Source organism: Salvelinus fontinalis, chromosome 13 (assembly GCF_029448725.1).
Source record: "Salvelinus fontinalis isolate EN_2023a chromosome 13, ASM2944872v1, whole genome shotgun sequence".
NCBI lineage: Eukaryota > Metazoa > Chordata > Actinopteri > Salmoniformes > Salmonidae > Salvelinus > Salvelinus fontinalis.
In genome coordinates, this window is record NC_074677.1 from 7686251 (window position 1) to 7708347 (window position 22097).

The window sequence follows — 22097 nt, forward strand, 5'->3', positions numbered from 1 at the left end:
TTTCTGACTTTTGTAATTCCTTTACTTGGTTGTAAAATGTTTTAAATGCTTTTGTGTGCTGGGCACTGTCCTCAGATAATCGCATGGTATGCTTTCGCCGTAAAGCCTTTATGAAATCTGACACAGCGGCTGGATTAACAAGAAGTTCATCTTTAAGCCGATGTAAACACTTATATATTTTATGAATGTTTATTATGAGTATTTCTGTATTTTGAATTTGGCGCTCTGCAATTTCACCGAATGTTGGCCAGGTGGGACTTTACCGTCCCACCTGCCCATAAGAAGTTTTAAGTAAGTTACAGTGCATTTCCAAAATCGCCATACAAAGAACTGTCCGAGCAAGATCCAGGATTCTTACCGGGTTCAAGTTCAATGTCTCATTTAACAAAAAAATTGTTAATATATTATATAACAACAAACACGGCCATAAATGCAAGGTAAGAAATGTAGTGTTTTATGTCACACGATTTTGGACAAATTTGTCAAGACACCAACCATGAGAAAGGGTTAAACTGAGTTTGTGAAATTAACTTGTGAATTGTATTGAATGTTCCTTATATCAATTACTAGTTATCAACAGCTGTATCTGTAAGTTGTCCACCGCAGGAAATCTTCACTGGTACTGTAGTTTATAGAAAGACCCTTAGGCGATGACAGAGGTGTTACTGTGTTTCCCGGCGTTATACCTATCGCGGACATTACCATTCGATGCACTGAGTCACATTATTAGAAATCTCATGCATTCGTTTGACAAGTTTGAACATAGGAATGTGTGTTGTAATACACAGTACACCTCCATTAGGATGAGATCAATCCTTATTCTTTCATTTAGTCATTTTCAATGTGTCATTATTTCTATATAGTCTACACTTTCTCCTTCTGAACTTCTAACATGGGTAGGATGGGTGTGGCTTTGTGACAATGACCGCAAGAACAGCCACTCAGGGATTTGATGCAGTTACACCTCTCACATTGCCTGAACAAAAACAATGATTTTCTATAGAGTTCTGATTTAATCTAGGCCCTAATTTTTGTTCAGTTACCCTGAGGTGGACAAATTAACATAAGGCTTTACACAAGGCTAAGAGTTTTAATACAAATACAATGAACCTCACATCTCAGTTGGATCTTCCCAGCAAATGCAAATGTTCCTACAACATTGGGAAGCTTAATGTTCAAATGGAGACCCAATTCTGTTTCCAGATAATGTTAGCAGGACAACATCCCTGACTTATGTTGGAACCTCCTGCACTCTATCCTCTTTATCCTTTAAGAATGATCGCTCATTTGGGAGTAAATCTTCTCCTTTTGCAATCTTGTCCAGAATCTCAGACTCTTCCTTTATTTTCTTCAACCCAACGATCCGATCCTCGAAGCCTGGCTTGCGTTCGTCCTCCTCTGTGCGAATGAGTATGTCAATGTACTCCATAGTGGAGAGAGAGCTTGGTTTCAGGGCAACATCATTAAGTCTCTTGAGACAGTCAGAAGACTGCGTGATCAAATTCATCAGCGCGTCCTGGATCATGTGAAACTCATCCTCAAGCTTATCCAGCATCTCCTTGGTTTCCATAGATTTGCCCCACGCCTTCATGAAGTTGTCCTTCAGTTCTTGAATAGTCTTTTTCTCAGTCTTTGTTTCATATGTCAACAAGACTTGTTCCCTGTCGTGGTCCGTGGAAGAGCATTTTTCTGGACATATGGTGCAGTTGCCATCATCATCCATCACGGCACAACTTTTGATGTCATCCTCATTTGGGAGGAAGCAGCAGGTGTGACATGTGAAATTACATATCTTGCAGTTTGTCGCAAAGTCCTGGGCTAATTTGCTTCTCTTCACCTGCAGCACATTTACCTCGGTCTCAAAATGTTTGTTTTGTTTCATGTTCTCGTCCTCGTTCTCCAGACACTGTTTGAAGCTTTTGATCTCACTTAGCTTTGACAGTCCTGCTGTGATCTGAGGGGTCAGGCATGTCATGGTCTTCTCCAGAAGCTCACGTTCTTCCAGAACTTTCTTTGTCAGGGTCAGATCTTTACTCTCAATGCTTTCCAGTGCTTGGAAAAATTTCTTCATCTCCTTGAAAGTTGACCTCCATTGCTCTGGACACTGGGCCTTATGATCATCATCAGTATCATCCTCTTCAGAGCTGCTCTCCGTCTCCTTTGAGAACAGAAATGAACTGTTGAATTTGAAATGGGTTGGTAGCCCCTTCTTGTCTTTCTTACAGGGCAGATTTGCAGCTTTGATGGCCTCCAGCACCGGTATTTTCTTCCCATCAACAAATGTCACAAGCATCAAGATGTTTTCAGCTACATCCTTTCCAAAGATGGACAGGATGGAATCAAAGATGTATCTCTGGGAAGGACTGAGACGAACAAGTGGTGCCTGCACTACGAAGCAGACTGCATCAATGTGATCAATCCCTAAAGGGTTACACAAGAAATCCTTCACCTTTTGGGTGACCAATTTATCATGAGCCATTCCTCTGGTGTCTCCGAACCCTGGTGTGTCAATGACGGTCAGAGAATAAGGAATCTGAAAACCTGGCTGGTTGTAGAGCTCGTATGATGTCACAACCACAGTCTGGCTCTCAGCCTGTGACTTGTTGGTCACCTCATGGATGAGCTTAAAGCGGTAACATTCCTCCCACTTTACCCCAAGAATGTAGTTTATCATGGTATTGACCAGAGTTGTTTTTCCTGAACCTGTGGCTCCCAGAAGCAATATCACCTTGTTATTCCGTTGCTCAACTTTCCTCCCAAATCTGTACTGATCAAAACGTTCATTTCCACCCAACTTCTGTTCCAGATTCAGCCAATGGATTGAGGGGTTGCCCTTTTCCACCTTCTGGGATTTTGTGAGGAATTCCTCACTTTTTGCTCCGGTTGATTTGCTTGTCTTTGGTTGGGGATCAGAGACCCTAAGGGTAGTCAGCACAGTCTCAGGACTGGGTTCACTGTTCCCTGCTTTGCCACAGTTAGCAGAGACTCTGATGCTGTATGCAGTGTCAGCCTTTAGTCCTTCCAGTACACTCTCTCTAGTGGTGGTTTTGATGGCGTGCCACATCTGGTTGTTTATAGCAATTACACTCTTTCTGTATTCAACCACATAACCAATGACATCAACATTATCTCCCACCATGGTAGGAATGTCCCAGTACACTCTGATACTTCCCGATTCTATCCTTTTCTCTGTGGGTGGTCCAGGGGGGCTACATGGGCGGGTCCTGAAGTATTCTGTCCAGTCACTGGAGAGGCTCACACCAGGTCTACACACCGCCTTGCAGCTAAAGCGGTACCTTTTGTAAGGGTCCAAACGACTGATGGTGACCTGGTTAGTTGTAGCATCAGATTTGACCACGGTCCACTCAGAGTCAGCCTGCTCAGCCTGGTACAAAACTTGGTACGACTCCACAGAGGTAACACCAAGGTTCGGAGGGTTGACCTGCAAGTGGACACAGTCATGCTCCAGACTCTTGATGGTGGGAACACCTGGTTTTGATGGCAGCTCAAACTGTGGACTCAAAAGTGTCCCTCTTTCATAGACATGGATGGAGGACGCAGTGAGGTGTTTGTTTGAAATTGATGCAATGCAGAATGCAAGATTTTCTCTGCCTTTGTTTGACTCTTTGAAGTCTAGGAACAGATTTATGGTTTGCCTGGTTAGGGTGGTTACCTCACCCGAGCGAAACCACTTTTCTGCCGTAGTCTTCCCGGCTGCTTTGGGGTTGTAAGGTATTAGTGAAAAATCACTTTTAGATTCTTCCAGCAAGTAGTTCTCCAGGACTACCAGATACTCTTCTTTCTCCTTCAAATAGGATAATGCAAAACACACAACATAATCATTAGCTTGATCAAGCACTATTCCATCCAATTCACTGCTTGAGTACACAACTTGTACCTCTTTCATTATGTCAAGGTAAGAGCTGACAACATTCATCTCTCTCTCTCTGTCGTCCAGGTACGTGATCATGAGGTCATTCTGGAATGGAGAACGTTCTTTGCTGTTCAGCATTTTAATCAGCACTTCCTCCTCCATTCCTCCTCCTCTTATGTTGGGAAGAACCTTGCAGAGAACTTTCTGGAACACCATCTTATACTCTGAGCACAAGTCCCTGAATGTGTTGAGCTTGGCCCTGATTTCAGGGAACTTAATAGCCATGTCTTCCTTCATCATGTCCTGGCATTGTACATCAGTATTGTCCAGTCCGTCCAAGATTCGCTGTGCGCGACGCACCAGGCTATCACTGATCTGCCTGACTAGCTGGGTAGCTGCAGAGTCCAGGTTCTTGAGAGGATAGAGCCAGACGGTCATGGGCACAGCATGTTCTCCATTATCCCCTAGGCGACTTGGCATGCCAGCATACACCTTGATGGCATCTTCAAATGTGACAGGGTTGTTTTCTAGTGCAAAATCACCATGGAAAGTGCAGTTAAATTTATTGGCCTTTTTCTTCTCTTCCTCACTCATCTTCAAATCTCCCTCCCCTTGTATTGATGTAAGAGGGATCTTTTTTATTGTGCACAGCAGGTTTCCCTTGATGTCCTGGTGATTTTCTCCTGAGGAAACCTCTTGGTCAAAAACGAAGAAGGCCTGGGCTCCGTAGAGCAGGGCAGTCACCACATGGGTTGCAGAGCCCTCTTGGAAGACATTACAATGTTTCACATTTCCTGCCCCCAGGTGGTCCATGGTCAACTGCTCGAAGCGAGTGGTGGCACGGTACTGCAGAGAAACCCTAGACTGACGCTTTGAGGTCTTTTTGTCATGTAGGAATTCAGCAGAACCCTTCACACTGACTAAGCCACAAAGAAAACTGGCCTCAAGAGATGCAGACACATTTAAAGCTTCTGACTTGTCTTCAGTTGAGTCTGAAGAAATGATTTTGAAGTCAGTGTTCGGTTGTGGACGGACATTGATGTGTTTCTGCAACACCTCAGAATCCCAGAGAGTGATACCTGCAGTTTAAAGAGAATGACCAAAGAACGTTATTGTGAAAATTATACTCCAACATGTACATGAAAAATTATTTCTATATGTAAACATGGTTTCATTCAAATAACTAATTCAAGGTAAATAGTGAACTCAAAGTAAATATTCTAGGTGACAACCCATAGTTAGAAAACCTACACCTCCTACACTCAGAAGTAAAGACTGCTCTGTAGCACCATTTGAACCAGTCTGGAAATGGGTTCTATCTGGAGCTTCTTTCAGGTCAAATAGAACCTTTGTTCCAAATAAAAAGTGCTATTTGGAACCAGAAAGAGTTCTATCTAGAACCTTTTTTCAGATGGTTCCCTACAGGGACAAATGGTGCCACATTACACTCTCAGAAGAAAAAAAAAAGAGTGTTATCTTTGCCATTGACAGAATCACTACTATTTGAACACTTCAAAAACAACCTGCCATCACTCTTTTGTCCCAAGTGCGTCCTCTAGCTTTTCTTACTCTGTGGTAACCATAGAGATGCACCAGAAAGCTCTTCTCTCTCTGCAATGGCTGATTCTGTGACAGCATCATAGCGGACTTTAGTGCCCAAAAGCCCGTTTTAGCATGGGCAGCGCCATTCAGGACTTTCACCATTTTGAAGTAGTCAACTGGGAGATACTTCCTTTGGGTTAAGGAAGGATTACATAATTCAATCTGGGTCCTCAGGAGGGATCAGACAGAATATAATCGCTGCCACCTGGTGAGGTTAGCATAGGGCTAACGTATGCCATGTTATCTGATGGGACAAGCTACAATTTAGCGTTCTGTCACATGCAAGTAAATCAACAATTTTTATGAGCTGAGATGCATTTTGAGCTGGAGAAACTGTTTAAATTTAAATGGTTGCTTACGTTCACAAGTATGGCCCCAATGTCTTCAACTTCTATGAGTGTATTAGTAGTTTGTAAATAAACTGTAAAGGTGCAGACCACCACCTACTGTGTGGAGTGTGTATAGTCTGAACAGGTATATAGCCAAGGTTGGTGATTTAATTACATCTGCAGTTATGGAATGTTTGCTCAGGAGTGCAATTCATTGGCTGACCCCTCCTGCTGATTCTTCCTAAATCCATAGTAACTACTTTAAAATGGTGAAAGTCCTCAACAGTGTTCCCCGTGCTGGAACAGTGTGCCCTCTATCCAACTCAATGGTGCTAGAACAGTGTGCCCTCTATCCAACTCCATGGCGGAAACACTGTCAATTTTTACATTTACATTTAAGTCATTTAGCAGACGCTCTTATCCAGAGCGACTTACAAATTGGTGCATTCACCTTATGACATCATTATAATGCATATTGATTACCTCCAAACCAAAGAGGAATAGTTTCCTGTACCTGGGATGAGGACATCTCTACGACAGTCATACAGCATTCCCAGCTGGAAGGGTCGGCCCAGAGCGGCTAGCTCGATGGTCTCCAAGTCAGACATGACTCAGTGTTCTGTAAACATATCAGTACTGGGGTTACTTCAGCAGCCACAGTATTAGAACATTTCAACAGATCATTTGGCTGTTAACATAAATACTTGTTTTTTTGCTCCTTGCCCAGGCATTGCAGTCTGTGTAAAAATCACTGATACAGTATGTTATGCAAACATTTGAGTCACTCACATTTTTGTCTCCCAGTCTTCCGTTGGATTGTTTATTTTAATGAAGGTAATAAAATAAAATAAATACTGCATAGTGCAAGTGATGTGTAGTTATTAAAACTGAGACTGAAATTTAAAAATTATTTTATATTATTTAAAAATAATACCATCAAAAGGGTCGGTACTGGACCAAATATATCCAGGGCTGAAGCCCCGGAAGCCCAGGCCTAATGACGCCACTGGCCAACATACTTCGTCTGGTCAAGGCACATGTACATTTGACAAATAAACATGTCTTGCATTGAATGCTGGTGTTATAAATTGCATTGTGGCAACACGGATTGTAGACAGGGAGGTGGGCATAATAAGCCTGTCATGAATATGTAATTGCAATGAGGAAATGTGTTTTTGAAGGAAAGAAGGAGGGAAGGAAGGAAGGAAAAGAAAGAAAGAAAGAAAGAAAAAAGAAAGAAAGAAAGAAAGAAAGAAAGGAAGGAAGGAAGGAAGGAAAGATGGGAAGGAAAGAAAGATGGTTAGAAATAATAAAAGAAAGACAGAGAATGACAGCACACCACCTGGCATAATGTTAAAGGCAGTGAGGCTGCAGAACAAATCAATCAGGAATACAGTGAAGGATTTTTTACATAAATTACCGTACTCTGACTCGGTATTGTCAAAACGTTACCAGAGAAGAAGTTGAAAGTCAGACAGCCACGCCAACAACAGTGGTTGGCTAGTCAAAGCCACGTCAGGTTTTGTCCACCTGATTTGGAGATGCAGCTTGTTCAGTGTACTACTAGGTCAGCTGACATTTATTTTGGTCTGTCGCCAAGTGAGATCAGAAGACTTGCCTACCAGTTTTGCTGTGGCACACCAGCTGAAGTTCGCGCCAATGTGGGCAGAAAAAGGCCAGCTCGGAGTGGTTTACAGGCTTCTTAAAGCGGCACACAACGCCGTCGCTGAGAAAGCCAGAGGAAACTAGACTTGTCAGGGCAAGTAGCTTCAACAGAGAGAAAATGTTCATGCTTTCTTCGACAATGTAGTAGAAGTGCTACAGAGATATCAATTTGGACCAGGAGACATATGGAATGTTGATGAACCTGGGAACCCTCGTCACACTGGCTGAAAGAGGAACCCTCGTCACACTGGCTGAAAGGGGAACCCTCGTCACACTGGCCTGTGCAGTCTCAGCCACAAGGAATAGTATACCTCCATATTTTATATTCCCCCGTGTCAACTTCCGCGATAATTTCCGGATCATCGGGCAGCAAAGGAGGGGAAAATCTCTCTGGGTGGATGAAAGATGTGCACTTTGTTGACTTCCTGAAACATTTCGTTGAGCATACAAAGTGCTCAAAGGAGGATCTCTGTTTACTCCTTTTGGACAACCACGAGTCTCATCTGTCCATTAATGGACTCAATTATGCCAGAGAAAATGGCATAATTATGCTGTCATTCCCACCCCATTGCTCTCACAGGCTTCAGCCCGTAGACAGGTCTGTCTACAGCCACTACAGAGGCACATCACCACCGCATGTGATGCCTGGATGAGGAACAATCCCGGGAAGACAATGTCAATTTATGACATTCCTGGGATTGTGACAATTGCCTATCCTCTGGCTGCAACCCCCTTGAACATTCAGGCTGGCTTTAGGGTGGCTGGGGTACAACCCTACAACAGGGATGTATTTCTGGAAACCGAATTTGCGCCATCCTACGTTACAGATTGCCCCATTCAGAGCCCAACCCTACCAGTCCCCAGCACCAACCCTACCCTGCCAGGCCCAGCAACATTCCAGACCTGTCAGGTCCCAGAACCAACCTGCCAGTCCCCAGCACCATTTCAGCCCTGCCAGGTCCCAGCACCAACCTGCCAGGCCCCAGCACCATTTCAGCCCTGCCAGGTCCCAGAACCAACCTGCCAGGTCCCAGAAACAACCCGCCAGTCCCCAGCACCAACCTGCCAGGCCCAAGCACCATTTCAGCCCTGCCAGGCCCCAGAACCAACCTGCCAGGCCCCAGAACCAACCCGCCAGGCTCCAGCACCATTTCAGCCCTGCCAGGTCCCAGAACCAACCTGCCAGGCCCCAGCACCATTTCAGCCCTGCCAGGCCCCAGAACCAACCTGCCAGGCCCAAGAACCAAACCGCCGGGCCCCAGCACCATTTCAGCCCTGACAGGCCGCAGAACCAACCTGCCAGGCCCCAGAACCAACCCGCTATGCCCCAGCACCATTTCAGCTCTGCCAGGTCCCAGGACCAACCTGCCAGGCCCAAGAACCAACCCGCCGGGCCCCAGCACCATTTCAGCCCTGACAGGCCGCTGAACCAACCTGCCAGGTCCCAGAACCAACCTGCCAGGCCCCAGCACCATTTCAGCTCTGCCAGGTCCCAGGACCAACCTGCCAGGCCCCAGCACAATTTAAGCCCTGCCAGGTCCCCGAACCAACCCGCCAATCCCCAGCACCAACCTGCCAGGCCCCAGCACCATTTCAGCCCTGCCAGGCCCCAGAACCAACCTGCCAGGCCCCAGATCCAACCCGCCAGGCCCCAGCACCATTTCAGCCCTGCCAGGTCCCAGAACCAACCTGCCAGGCCCCAGCACTATTTCAGCCCTGCCAGCCCCCAGAACCAACCTGCCAGGTCCCAGAACCAACCTGCCAGGCCCCAGCACCATTTCAGCCCCGCCAGGCCCCAGAACCAACCCGCCAGGCCCCAGAACCAACCCGCCATGCCCCAGAACCAACCCGCTAGGCCCCAGAACCAACCCGCCAGGCCCCAGAACCAACCCGCCAGGCCCCAGCACCAGTGAAGCAGGCACTAGAAATGGAAAAGAATAAGGCACAATCTAGCAAAAGGCTGTTTCCGAAGAAAGGGAATCAAGGTGGGGAAAGTCACAATCTGGATCTGCAACGAACAAGAAGGCAGCTAAAAAAAGAAAAGTCGTAGAAGAGTCATCATCAGATTAAAATCAATATACACAATTAATTAGTTGTGTTCTTATTTGTTGATAATCCAATGTGGCAATTTACCCGCTGATGGGGCAAATTGTCACAAGTGCACACTCTCTATTTAACGGTTTACTACTCCGTACTGAAATAAGATATGATGATGCAATGAATACAAAATATGTGCCCAAGACTTCCTTCTTTCATTTGTTATGATATTTATACCATTGTGATGTATTGTGCCCAGTAAATGTTAGACAGCGTGAAAAGTGTGACGACATACCTCGCTCTCCCCTACAACGTTTGAACGTTTCCTTATGGCGCTACAAGAGGTACAAGGGAATCATCCTTTTATGAATGTCTCTTTTCTCTGACCACATCTGATTGAACCAATATGTTTGATAGATTTATTGGTCGTTTATAGGTGAATAAAGATGGATTCTGGGGCCTCCCGGGTGGCGCAGTGGTCTAGGGCACTGCATCGCAGTGCTAACTGCGCCACCAGAGTCTCTGGGTTCGGGCCCAGGCTCTGTCGCAGCCGGCCGCGACCGGGAGGTCCGTGGGGCGACGCACAATTGGCATAGCGTCGTCCGGGGTAGGGAGGGTTTGGCCGGTAGGGATATCCTTGTCTCATCGCGCTCCAGCGACCCCTGTGGCGGGCAGGGCGCAGTGCGCGCCAGCCAAGGGGGGCCCGGTACACGGTGTTTCCTCCGACACATTGGTGCGGCTGGCTTCCGGGTTGGAGGCGCGCTGTGTTAAAGAAGCAGTACGGCTGGTTGGGTTGTGCTTCGGAGGACGCATGGCTTTCAACCTTCGTCTCTCCCGAACCCGTACGGGAGTTGTAGCGATGAGACAAGGTAGTAATTACTAGCGATTGGATACCCCGAAAATTGGGGAGAAAATGGGATAAAAAAAAAAAAGATGGATTCTGGAAGGCAGAGTTTAAAGAGGAATCTGATAATAATATGTGCCAATGTTGATTGACAACAGACTTGATGCCATTATGGCTATCACTGAACGTGATAGTTTACAGAAAACATTTTCATATGTTCTTGTTTATTCACCTATAAACGATCAATAATGATTGAACCAATTGACATATTGGTTCAATCAGATGTGGTCAGAGAAAAGAGACATTCATAAAAGGATGATACCCCTGTAGATCTTGTAGCGCCATAAGGAAATGTTCGTTATAAGGAATAAGGAAACGTTGTATGCCCTCAGACTTCTAGGACCTATGAGATAAAGTCATGTATAACTTTCACTACTAAAGGAGTTAATTATATGTTAGTGTTATTGTAATGAAAAATATTTTGGCAAAACATCTCGCGCCTTAAACGTACGTCTTGGAGAACATAAATCTACGATTAGACGTCAAGATATCACCTCGCTAGTTGAGAGACACTTTATAGAACACAGAACACAATCATTCTATTAATGAATTGCGTTGCGTTGGGATCAAAAACGTTCATCCACCAAGTATAGGTGACCATGACAACAAATTACTCCAAAGAGAAGCCATGTGGATGAATAAATTACATTCTGTATCTCCACACGGTTTAAACGAAGAATTAGATGTTCTCGCCTTCCTATAAGCCACATTTGAACTGTTATACAAGAACACTGTCCATATCGTTTATGAGTTGGCCCCACATATTTATTATATACAGGTACACGATAAATGCCACACCTCTGATTGGCAGATGAGCGCCAACCCTGATTAGAAGCACCTGTTGCTCATCTGTTCTTTACAGATGTTGTTTTGAATTTAAATAAAGTTGTACCTAAACACTAAAGAAGGCTGTAAAGCCGAAACGTATGTCTACGCTATTCCCTGATGCAGTGAAAATAACTACAAACATTGAATAATGAAGTCAGCTTTATGCACAACTTTGAGTGCGAACCCATTACCCATCCTCATCAATCTAAACACAATGACCTAATTTGTTTGTCTGAATTCGGTGGATTTACGCACCAGCCAAGCATCTGGGAGAGCGCGAGGGTTCACTTTCGTTCAGAAAAATTATCCACATTATTAAAGCTACAGTCTGGGATTGGTTTTTGGACATTTAAATTAATGACACAGTATAACCATCAATTTTTTAAGAATACAATTTATAAATACGTCATGAGCTTATTACCATTGTCTTACCACATTAGAACCCGAAATAAACGCTTATTTGTTTGTAAATGTAAAAAAAAAAGCAATGTATTGATTCAAAACATGGTTAAAACTATAATGCAGATGCCATGGACTATCAGTCCTGGCATCTAGAACACTTTAGAATTCGAGAGGGGTTACATTTCCCTCGTCCCATCCCTGAGCTGTGGACCCCAATAAGTGGAGGAACGGACAATGTTATTTCTCAAAGATCAATTAAAGTAAGAATCTAAATTTGGTGATTGGTTGATATGGTTCCAGTGATGAAACGGAGGAGAGGAGCGTACGGCAGTGGTATTTTATTTGCAATGATGTCCGATGCGGGGGAAAAAACGGTGTTCTTTGTTTGAAGTATCTTATTCGTTGTTGTAATATCCCAAACGGACGTGCCAGTTTCACCAAATACGGATTGTAGCTTTATTGATTGCCCAGTAAGGTTTTTGCTAAGCAACCATTAAAGCCTACAGTTGAAATTAAATAAGGGTTAGTAGCCTACCTTAAGACAACGAAACTTGCCGATGGATGTCAAACAGACAAAAATTCACAAGCAGACGTTCAAAATAGAAAAGCCAAGTATACAAAATAAATATGATATGTGTCTACCAAGACGTAGACGGGGTGTTACACACTGTTTTATAGACCAAATCACAGAGTTTCTAAACGCAGAGGCGCAACATCGCGAGACATCCAGGAACGCTTCTGAAATAGACTAAACAGAACATGCCGAGGTTTGGTGCTTGAGAAGTCAATGAGAGAAGTGAGAAAATCTTCATTAGTTGGTAATTTTCTCGAAATCAAAAGGCCCAACCTAGATTCGAGACAATTTCTTAAGTAGTTGAACCTGTTATTACAGCAACCTCGTGAAAGTGATGAACTGACACGTTTTCATTTTCGTCAAAAACAAGTTAATATCGAAGCAGTGCCTTTGAGTTGACGGCCAGCACATGCGCAGTTCGGCGTGAGACGCCCATTAGATCCGATGACTTGCTTCTCTACGTCTGAGCTTTGCTAGCCAACGTCGCCATGACATCGCCTACAAGTGTTATCTGGGATTTCTATTGAAGAAGCGGCTTTACCCTATCTTCATACTGTCTTTGACCAAATCTCTCTTGTAAAACCACCCCAACACTCGTCTTGTAAATTACATGACTACAAGTCAGTCTCTGTGTCTGTTAAACTGTAACACTGGAGACAGAGCTCATCCTAGTGGATACAGACTGCTACAGTAGACTACTGGTGGTCATGGAGTTGATCTGATTCATTGTATTTCTGCTTTGTATGCTACTTTGAGTACAGTACAACCTTCACCCATGCACTGATGGGTGAAGGTGAATATAAACTGTATTACATTGTCCTTACTGCATAGTAGGTTTTGATTGACATTCATGTAGGTACAGAATAACAATGTTTGTTTTATTAAACGTTTCACCTGCATCTGCTTCTCGAATCACAGCGTCTTCGTTAACAAGGTTTAGTTGAGCTACGGTCAGCGCCATTTTTAATTGCCATAGTAACGACTGACGCCAGTGCGTCACTGGCAGGAATCAGCTAATTGTCCGTGGTATTGAGTTGTCGCGCAGAGAGTGAATGGAAGAGAGTGATGTCAGGTGAAGACAACGAAGATGACAATAACAAGTAGTAATTCAAACAAACTGTATAGCGTCAGGCTGTACGAATTGGCTCCAAGAAGAATTCCTCGGTAAACTAACATCGGCCTACCCAAGGACCCACAACTTTTGAAGAAATGGCTCCATGTCCTGAAGAGGAAGGACGTGCCAGCTCGAGCTACTGCTACCTAACGTACATCACAGTGTTCCGTACACTTGACCTTAGCAGACATTTGTTTATACTACAAAGTCAACTGTAATGGGAATACCATTGTAAAGTACAATTTCTCAAATTTCCAGCAAAATCAATGACGAGACCTCCCCGCTGCCCTTCTCTGCATGATTGAAATAGGTAATAGAGTTTCGCTAAAAATGGTGGCTGGGGAAGTGAAGGTTACTGAGCAATAGTGAAAGGGGAAAATATGTTGTGTTGGGAAACTGCTTTTTTCACCCGATTTGTCCAACTTATCACCTCTAAAATGTCAATAAACCACTATAAAGAGTTAACGTAATGTAAAGACCCCTTGACTTTTTCCACATTTTGTTATGTTACAGCCTTATTCTAAAATGGATTAAATAAAATACAAATCCTCATCAATCTAAACACAATAACCCCATACTGACAACACTAAAACAGAGTTTTTGACATTTTTGCAAATGTGTTCAAAATAAAAAACAGAAATATCATATTTACATAAATATTCAGACCCTTTGCTATGAGACTCAAAATTGAGCTCAGGTGCATCCTGTTTTCATTGATCATCATTGAGATGTTTCTACAACTATGATTGGAGTTCACCTGCGGTAAATTCAATTGATTGGACATGATTTGGAAAGGCACACACCTCCCGGGTGGGGCAGTGGTCTAGGGCACTGCATCGCAGTGCTAGCTGCGCCACCAGAGTCTCTGGGTTCGCGCCCAGGCTGGGCTGGGTTCGCGCCCAGGCTCTGTCGCAGCCGGCCGCAACCGGGAGGTCCGTGGGGCGACGCACAATTGGCATAGCGTCGTCCGGGTTAGGGAGGGTTTGGCCGGTAGGGATATCCTTGTCTCAGTATGTAAAAATAAATGTGATAAAATGTATGCACTCTACTGTAAGTCGCTCTGGATAAGAGCGTCTGCTAAATGACTAAAATGTAAAAATGTAATGTAAATGTCTATGTAAGGTCCCACAATTGACAGTGCATATCAGAGCAAAAACCAAACCATGGTCGAAGGAATTGTCCGTAGTGCTCCAAGACAGGATTGTATCGAGGCACAGATCTGGGGAAGGGTAACAAAACATTTTCTGCAGCTTTGAAGGTCCCCAAGAACACAGTGGCCTCCATCATTCTTAAGTGGAAGAAGTTTGGAACCACCAATATTCTTCCTAGAGCTGGCCACACTGCCAAACTGAGCACTCAGGGGAGAGAAGCCTTGGTCAGGGATGTGACCAAGAACCCGACGGTCACTCTGACAGAGCTCCAGAGGTCTTCTGTGGAGATGGGATAAACTTCCAGAAGGACAAACATCTCTGCAGCACTCCACCAATCAGGCCTTTATGGTAGAGTGGCCAGACGGAAGCCACTCCTCAGTAAAAGGCACATGACAGCCCGCTTGGAGTTTGACAAAAGGATTCTCAGACCATGAGAAACAAGATTTTCTGGTCTGATGAATCCAAGATTGAACTCTTCGGCCTTAATTCCCCACTTCATTAAATAGTACCCGCAAAACACCAGTCGACTCTGGGATGCTGGCCTTCTAGGCAGAGTTGTAAAGAAAAAGCCATATCTCAGACTGGCCAATAAAAATAAAAGATTAAGATGGGCAAAAGAACACAGACACTGGACAGAGCAACTCTGCCTAGAAGGCCAGCATCCCTGAGTCGCCTCTTCACTGTTGACGTTGAGACTGGTGTTTTGCGGGTACTATTTAATGAAGCTGTCAGTTGAAGACTTGCGAGGCCTCTGTTTCTCAAACTAGACACTCTAATGTACTTGTCCTCTTGATCAGTTGTGCACCGGGGCCTCCAACTCCTCTTTTTATTCTGGTTAGAGCCAGTTTGTGCTTTTCTGTGAAGGGAGTAGTACGCAGCTCTGTACGAGATCTTCAGTTTCTTGGCAATTTCTCACATGGAATAGCCTTCATTTCTCAGAACAAGAATAGACTGACGAGTTTCAGAAGAAAGTCCTTTGTTTCTGGCCAATTTGAGCCTGTAATCCACAGGTGTCAAACTCATTCCACGGGGGGCCGAGTGTCTGCGGGTTTTCGCTCCTCCCTTATACTTGATTGATGAATTAACATCACTAATTAGTTAGGAACTCCCCACACCTGGTTGTCTAGGGCTTTATTGGAAGGAAAAAACAAAATCCTGCAGACACTAGGCCCTCCGTAGAATGAGTTTGACACCCCTGCTGTAATCGAACCCACAAATGCTGACGCACCAGATACTCAACTAGTCTAAAGAAGGCCAGTTTTATTGCTTCTTTAATCAGAACAACAGTTTTCAGCTGTGCTAACATAATTGCAAAAGGGTTTTCTAATGATCAATTAGCCTTCTAAAATTATAAACTTGGATTAGCTAACACAACGTGCCATTGGAACACAGGAGTGATGGTTGCTGATAATGGCCCTCTGTATGACTATGTCGATATTCCTTAAGAAATTTGCCGTTTCCAGCTACAATAGTCATTTACAACATTAACAATGTCTACACTGTATTTCTGATCAATTTGATGTTATTTTAATGGACAAAAAATGTGCTTTTATTTAAAAAACAAAGATATTTCTAATCGACCCCAAACTTTTAAACGGTGTTTGTGTGTGTTTTATTAATTAGCAACATCTACTAAAAAACTGTTTTTGCTTTGTCATCATGGGTCATTGTTTGTAGATTGATGAGGAAAAAATGTAAGGCTGTAACGTAACAAAATGTGGGAAAAGTTAAGGGGTCTGAGTACTTTCCAAATGTACTGTACTTGTTTGAAGGTTTATGTTGAATTTGAAGAGGGGTTTTAGGGTGGCGCTAGTGTTAGCTTCACAAGAACAGTTGAAATCGGAAGTTTACATACACCTTAGCCAAATACATTTAAATATACAGTTTCACAATTCCTGACATTTAATCCTAGTAAAAATTCACTGTCTTAGGTCAGCTAGGATCACCACCTTATTTTAAGAATGTGAAATGTCAGAATAATAGTAGAGAGAATGATTTATTTCAGCTTTTATTTCTTTCATCACATTCCCAGTGGGTCAGAAGTTTACATACACTCAATTAGTATTTGGTAGCATTGCCTTTAAATTGTTTAACTTGGCTCAAATGTTTCAGGTAGCCTTCCACAAGCTTCCCACAATAAATTGGATGAATTTTGGCCCATTCCTCCTGACAGAGCTGGTGTAGCTGAGTCAGGTTTGTAGGCCTCCTTGCTCGCACACACTTTTTCAGTGCTGCCCATACATTTTCTGTAGGATTGAGGTCAGGGCTTTGTGATGGCCACTCCAATACGTTGACTTTGTTGTCCTTAAGCCATTTTGCCACAACTTTGGAAGTATGCTTGGGGTCATTGTCCATTTGGAAGACCCATTTGCGACCAAGCTTTAACTTCTTGACTGATGTCTTGAGATGTAGCTTCAATATATCCACATAATTGTCCTGCCTCATGATGCCATCTATTTTGTGAAGTGCACTAGTCCCTCCTGCAGCAAAGCACCCCTACAACATGATGCTGCCACCCCCGTGCTTCACGGTTGGGATGGTGTTCTTCGGCTTGGAAGCCTCCTCTTTTTCCTCCCAACATAACGAGGTTCATTATGGCCAAACAGTTCTATTTTTGTTTTATCAGACCATCAGAGGACACTTCTCCAAAAAGTACGATCTTCATCCCCATGTGCAGTTGCAAACCGTAGTCTGGCTTTTTTATGGCGGTTTTGGAACAGTGGCTTCTTCCTTACTGAGTGGCCTTTCAGGTTATGTCGATATAGGACTTGTTTTACTGTGGATATAGATACTTTTGTACCTGTTTCCTCCAGCATCTTCACCAGGTCCTTTGCTGTTGATCTGGGATTGATTTACACTTTTCGCGCCAAAGTACGTTCATCTCTAGGAGACAGAACGTGTCTCCTTCCTGAGCGGTATGACGGGTGCGTGGTCCCATGGTGTTAATACTTGCGTACTATTGTTTGTACAGATGAACGTGGTACCATCAGGCGTTTGGAAATTACTCCCAAGGATGAACCAGACTTGTAGAGGTCTACACATTTTTTTCTGAGGTCTTGGCTGACTTCTTTTGATTTTCCCATGATGTCAAGCAAAGAGGCACTGAGTTTGAAGGTAGGCCTTGAAATACATCCACAGGTACACCTCCAATTGACTCAAATTATGTCAATTAGCCTACCAGAAGCTTCTAAAGCCATGCCATAATTTTCTGGAATTTTCCAAGCTGTTTAAAGGCACAGTCAACTTAGTGTATGTAAACTTCTGACCCATTGGAATTGTGATACAGTGAATTATAGGTGAAATAATCTGTCTGTAAACAATTGTTGGAAAAATGACTTTTGTCATGCACAAAGTAGATGTCCTAACGTAAACTTCCAACTTCAACTGTGTCTGCGCCTGTCACGGCTTTTTAGAGTCATGATAGCTCTCAGTGATGATGCAAAAAATATATTATTGATTGAATTAACTACTGGATTGATGAACTCACGAGTAATTAAGGTTACACTCACCGCTGATAATGTCTTGATAAATAAATAAATACCGTTTTAATTGATGAATTACACAAAGTAATTCAGAGAGGAAGGATGTGATTCTGTTCAATGAGAGATGAAGGAACATAATGTTTCTTTATATAATGTTAATGGACAAAGCATGAGAATGATTAGGGTTAATATAAATTCCAATAGCATGAGATAAACTACGTAACATTAATAGATGAATGTATAAAACAACAATATTAACATATAAATATAACAACAATTGCAACACCAACTGACCTCTGACCTCTGACTCCATCATATACACTGAGTACTAACACTTATGAACCCCTGTTCTTTCCATGACATACGCAATAACGTTATGATGGATTACACATAAATGATGTCCATTTCCTTGGAACTATCTTTAAAGATGAGGTTGCATGAACACGAAAGAAAATAATGAAATTCATTTGATTTTGAGAGGAAATGTCTGTGTCTCCAGCCCTCTGAAGTCAGTCTTCACTACCAACGCGTCACCCCTGGGCTTGGTGCTGGGGGATGTTGTCATAGGCATGAAACACTTCTCTGCCATGCTGCACCAGCCCTACCCCAGGGTGGTGAGCATCAAGGGTGGGTTCAGGAAGGCTAGGATTTTCCCCTTGAACCGGACGGTCTTTGACCAGGTGGCGAGGATCACAGCAGCAGCCCCCATCGCTGCCCCCACAGCAGCAACCACCCCAGCCCCATAGCAGCGACCCCGGCAACTCCTACAGCAGCCCCCTGCGCAGTGAACACCACCACTGCCCCCATAGCATAGACCACCGCAATTCCAGCAGCAGCAACCCCATCCCCTGTGTGCTGTCCCACCTGCAAGCAGGTCACCCCAACCAGCCCCCTGGTGACCGCAGGCATTGTCTCAGTGAGGTTGGAAAACATCCTGATGCATCCGATCTTGGCAAACAAGTTTGGTCAGCAGCAGCAACCAACCGTGAGGCACAGACTTCTTCTGCTAGCTTAGGTCATCACCGCTGACGACTTCAATGAAATGCTCAAAAACAAGAGCCACGTTTGACATGGAAACACAAACAATACTAACTGATGACTGATAACAAAAAGGTGCTAAATAAAGGTTAAGTAATCCGGGAGTAATGAAGTCCGGGTGTGACTGATGATGAGACGCAGGTGTGTGTAAAGATGGGTTGCCAGGACCGGTGGTTAATAGACTGGTGACGTCAAGCGCCGGAGCGGGAGTGGACGTGACATGTACAGAGGAAGTTTCTGCAAGACTCCTTTGTAAATAAATAAATAAAAGAGACTGCAGCTCTCTTGTTACAGACAGAGAGGTCCATCCGACATGTTTGTAAAAGAATATAAGTGACAAGAGTAGTGAGCTAAAGGCCAGTTGTCTGTGACATTTTAGAGATACACTTGCCATACATGCACTCATGAAGAAGTTTCACTTTCACACAGAACATTGAGAGAGAACTGACATTGAAAGAAAATAAGAAAAATAAGACATTTATTTTTTAAGATAATCAAAAGGTTACATATGTTGAATGCATGGTGAAACATACATACATACGTATATTAAAGGGTGATGAGGTAATGCAGTAAAATGGTTAACAATGCTCTAATGTTGTTTGCTTTAAGGTATGATGCATATAGACGGTTTGTTAAGCTTAGAGGAACAAGGCCTTAGGAGGAGGTTGGTTGGAGGTTAGGAGGTTGATAATGAAATGTTTAAGTTGGTGGATGTTTAAGATGTAATGAGAGTGATAAATTAGGTTAGAGTGGGACTATAACTGAGTGGAGTAGGGAATGTTAAATGATTAGAAATTCACGATTAAAAATGTATGTTTTAAAAGTGAATGATAATGGAGTGTACTAAGGGTGCTAGCTTGCGTTGGAAAATCCCTGGTCATAGCGGCCAGGAGGAGACATTCTGTGAAAGCAAGCGGTCTGCCTAGGCGAGGAAAGGCGGGGGTTACTGGGTAGTTTTTTAGCATAAAATGCATTTAGCTTTTTATTATACTTGTTTTTAAGTATAATAAAAAGTACAATTCTAGGAGGATTGCCTTATGGTTACCTCATTGATAGAAGTGTGTTAAAGTAGTTAAGAGTTTTTAGACGCCGTCTGAGTGACTGGTCATCCCGAGGGGGAGACAAAAAACTGTTTACAGAGTTGTAGAAGGTAAGAAAACCGTTTTTCTTGCTAATTAAATACTGTGCTTCTCATTAAATTGTAATAGACAATAAATATTCTATTGGCATCACAATAAGGGTTTAGATAAGGGCGCTGAAGGGGTCGATCAATTTAATTGACTGGTGATGTTCGCTTATCATGGATTGGTGGTATTGATTTGTGATTGATTGATCTGGGATTTTTACGCTCGTTTCTAGAATTTTTAATGAACTTGCTTTGTTGTTCTGAAACAACGTGTCATCAGAGTCATACAAGTGCATGTCGTTGTACTCCTGGTTTATGAAATAGACTTGATTAATTGAGGATTTTTTGCATTTGGTTAGTTAGTCTATCGGGTACCCGAGTGGATGGTATAAAGGACCCTAACTTGAGACCCAACTAAAGTTCCTAAGTGTATTGGTAGGAGTCGTAGGAAGGGGTGTCTCTGGGCTAAAGCCAACCCAGAGGAGGGCGACCCGCTCATAGTGTGTTGAGGTTGAAACTCTGGCCCGGACAATCCTGAGAAGGTGCTGGGTTTATAGGATTAGGGTGAGAGAGCGTAGGCACTCGACTTCGGGGATAGCCTACTTTACTGTAAGGCCCTTACTGTTGAGCTTGAGGAACAGTCCCTAGCTGTAGACTAGCTCAGTGGCAAAGCAGAGCAGCATCTATCAGACCAGTAGGTATTAGGGACAAAAAATAACCGGACAGGCAGGGTTGAGTTAATACTTTACAGCACTGGTTAATTGAGAACTCCCCTGAAAATTTAACTAAAGAGCACTTTATGTTACCTAGGGTGTAGAAGCTGGTTTGAGCTAGTCCTAAACCACGGGGGTTTAGGTGCGATAAACAAAAAGCTAGAAAAACAAGGGCTAAGCGAAGAAGATAAACTGAAATAGCAGTTGTGGTTAACGCTGGAAGCTGGGCGCACCCAATCTATGATGTAGTAGATGAAGACACCCGAGGCTCTGCTCAGAAAGCAAAGAATCAACATAAAAATAAGCCAAAAAAACGGAGCCTCAGATCTGATATAAAGATTATCCGCTTGTGAAGAAGGCCTAAAGAAAATAATGGGCCAATCATATAGATTGGTTGCCATGACAAATTTGACGCTATGCGACCAACTGCTGGAGACTTCCTTCAGCAAAGATGTCTGACAAAAATACTAGGACCGAAGCAAATGTTATGTAATTATAACGCCATAACGAATCAATCAACAAATGCACAGTTGAGGGAATATGTTAGTTAATGTAGAGACAAACGATTATAACATTTTTTTGGTCATATAGTCAATTGACAAAAATCGCTATTTACCTAGCTAGCTAACTACCTAACATTAGCCCGCTAGCTAGTTTTATGGGTGTTGTGACATGAGTATGACATTGTAATTCGTGTTTAATGTTTCAGTGACTCCCGAGAAAACAACTAAACCAGGCTGTCGTCTTGTGAAACAGTGGATGTAAGGAATATAACTTAGCTAGCTAAAGTTTTACTGAAAATGTAATGTACATTTTGTATGCTTGCCTTGCTGGTATTTGCCATGAAATGCAGCTGAAGTAATGTAGCTAGCTAACCATTGTCTTGCTTATTGTGTAGTGGAGGATAAAAATACCTGTATGCCTATGGATGTGTAGCTAGCTATAAAAAATATAGCTAAGAATATATTCACTGATCATGTGCTCTACCTTGGCAAATAAAGGTGTGGTTCAGGTATGAATGTCTGTGACATTATTTTTCAGTCATATCCAATAACAAGAGTATCAAACTCCAGTCTTTGAATGATGCTTTGTCTCCATGTATGTATTACAATTATACACTTCAACCATGTTTACCAATCCTGGTCCATCTATGATTACACATTGTAACTATGCAATAGACTATAAACATGATTTAACTAGTTAAAGACTGATTTGTAATTCACATATATATAGAAACAGAATTTTAAAAGAAAGGTAC

General features: G+C 43.2%; 1 protein-coding gene and 1 long non-coding RNA gene across 2 annotated transcripts; one reads left to right on the plus strand and one right to left on the minus strand.

Annotated features, from left to right (window-relative positions):
- Nucleotides 1–438: 438 nt before the first annotated feature.
- Nucleotides 439–12549, minus strand: LOC129868017 (uncharacterized). Its single transcript, XM_055941585.1, has 3 exons — nucleotides 12177–12549; nucleotides 6320–6424; nucleotides 439–4953 (listed from the first exon to the last, which is right to left on the minus strand). The coding sequence occupies exons 2-3, from the start codon at nucleotides 6411–6413 to the stop codon at nucleotides 1232–1234; spliced, it is 3816 nt and encodes a 1271-aa protein (XP_055797560.1). The 5' UTR covers nucleotides 6414–6424; nucleotides 12177–12549; the 3' UTR covers nucleotides 439–1231.
- Nucleotides 12550–20987: 8438 nt separating this feature from the next.
- Nucleotides 20988–21854, plus strand: LOC129868020 (uncharacterized). The gene is made up of 2 exons (XR_008761711.1): nucleotides 20988–21328; nucleotides 21549–21854. It is a non-coding gene; the product is annotated as an uncharacterized LOC129868020 (long non-coding RNA).
- The last annotated feature ends 243 nt before the right edge of the window (nucleotides 21855–22097 follow it).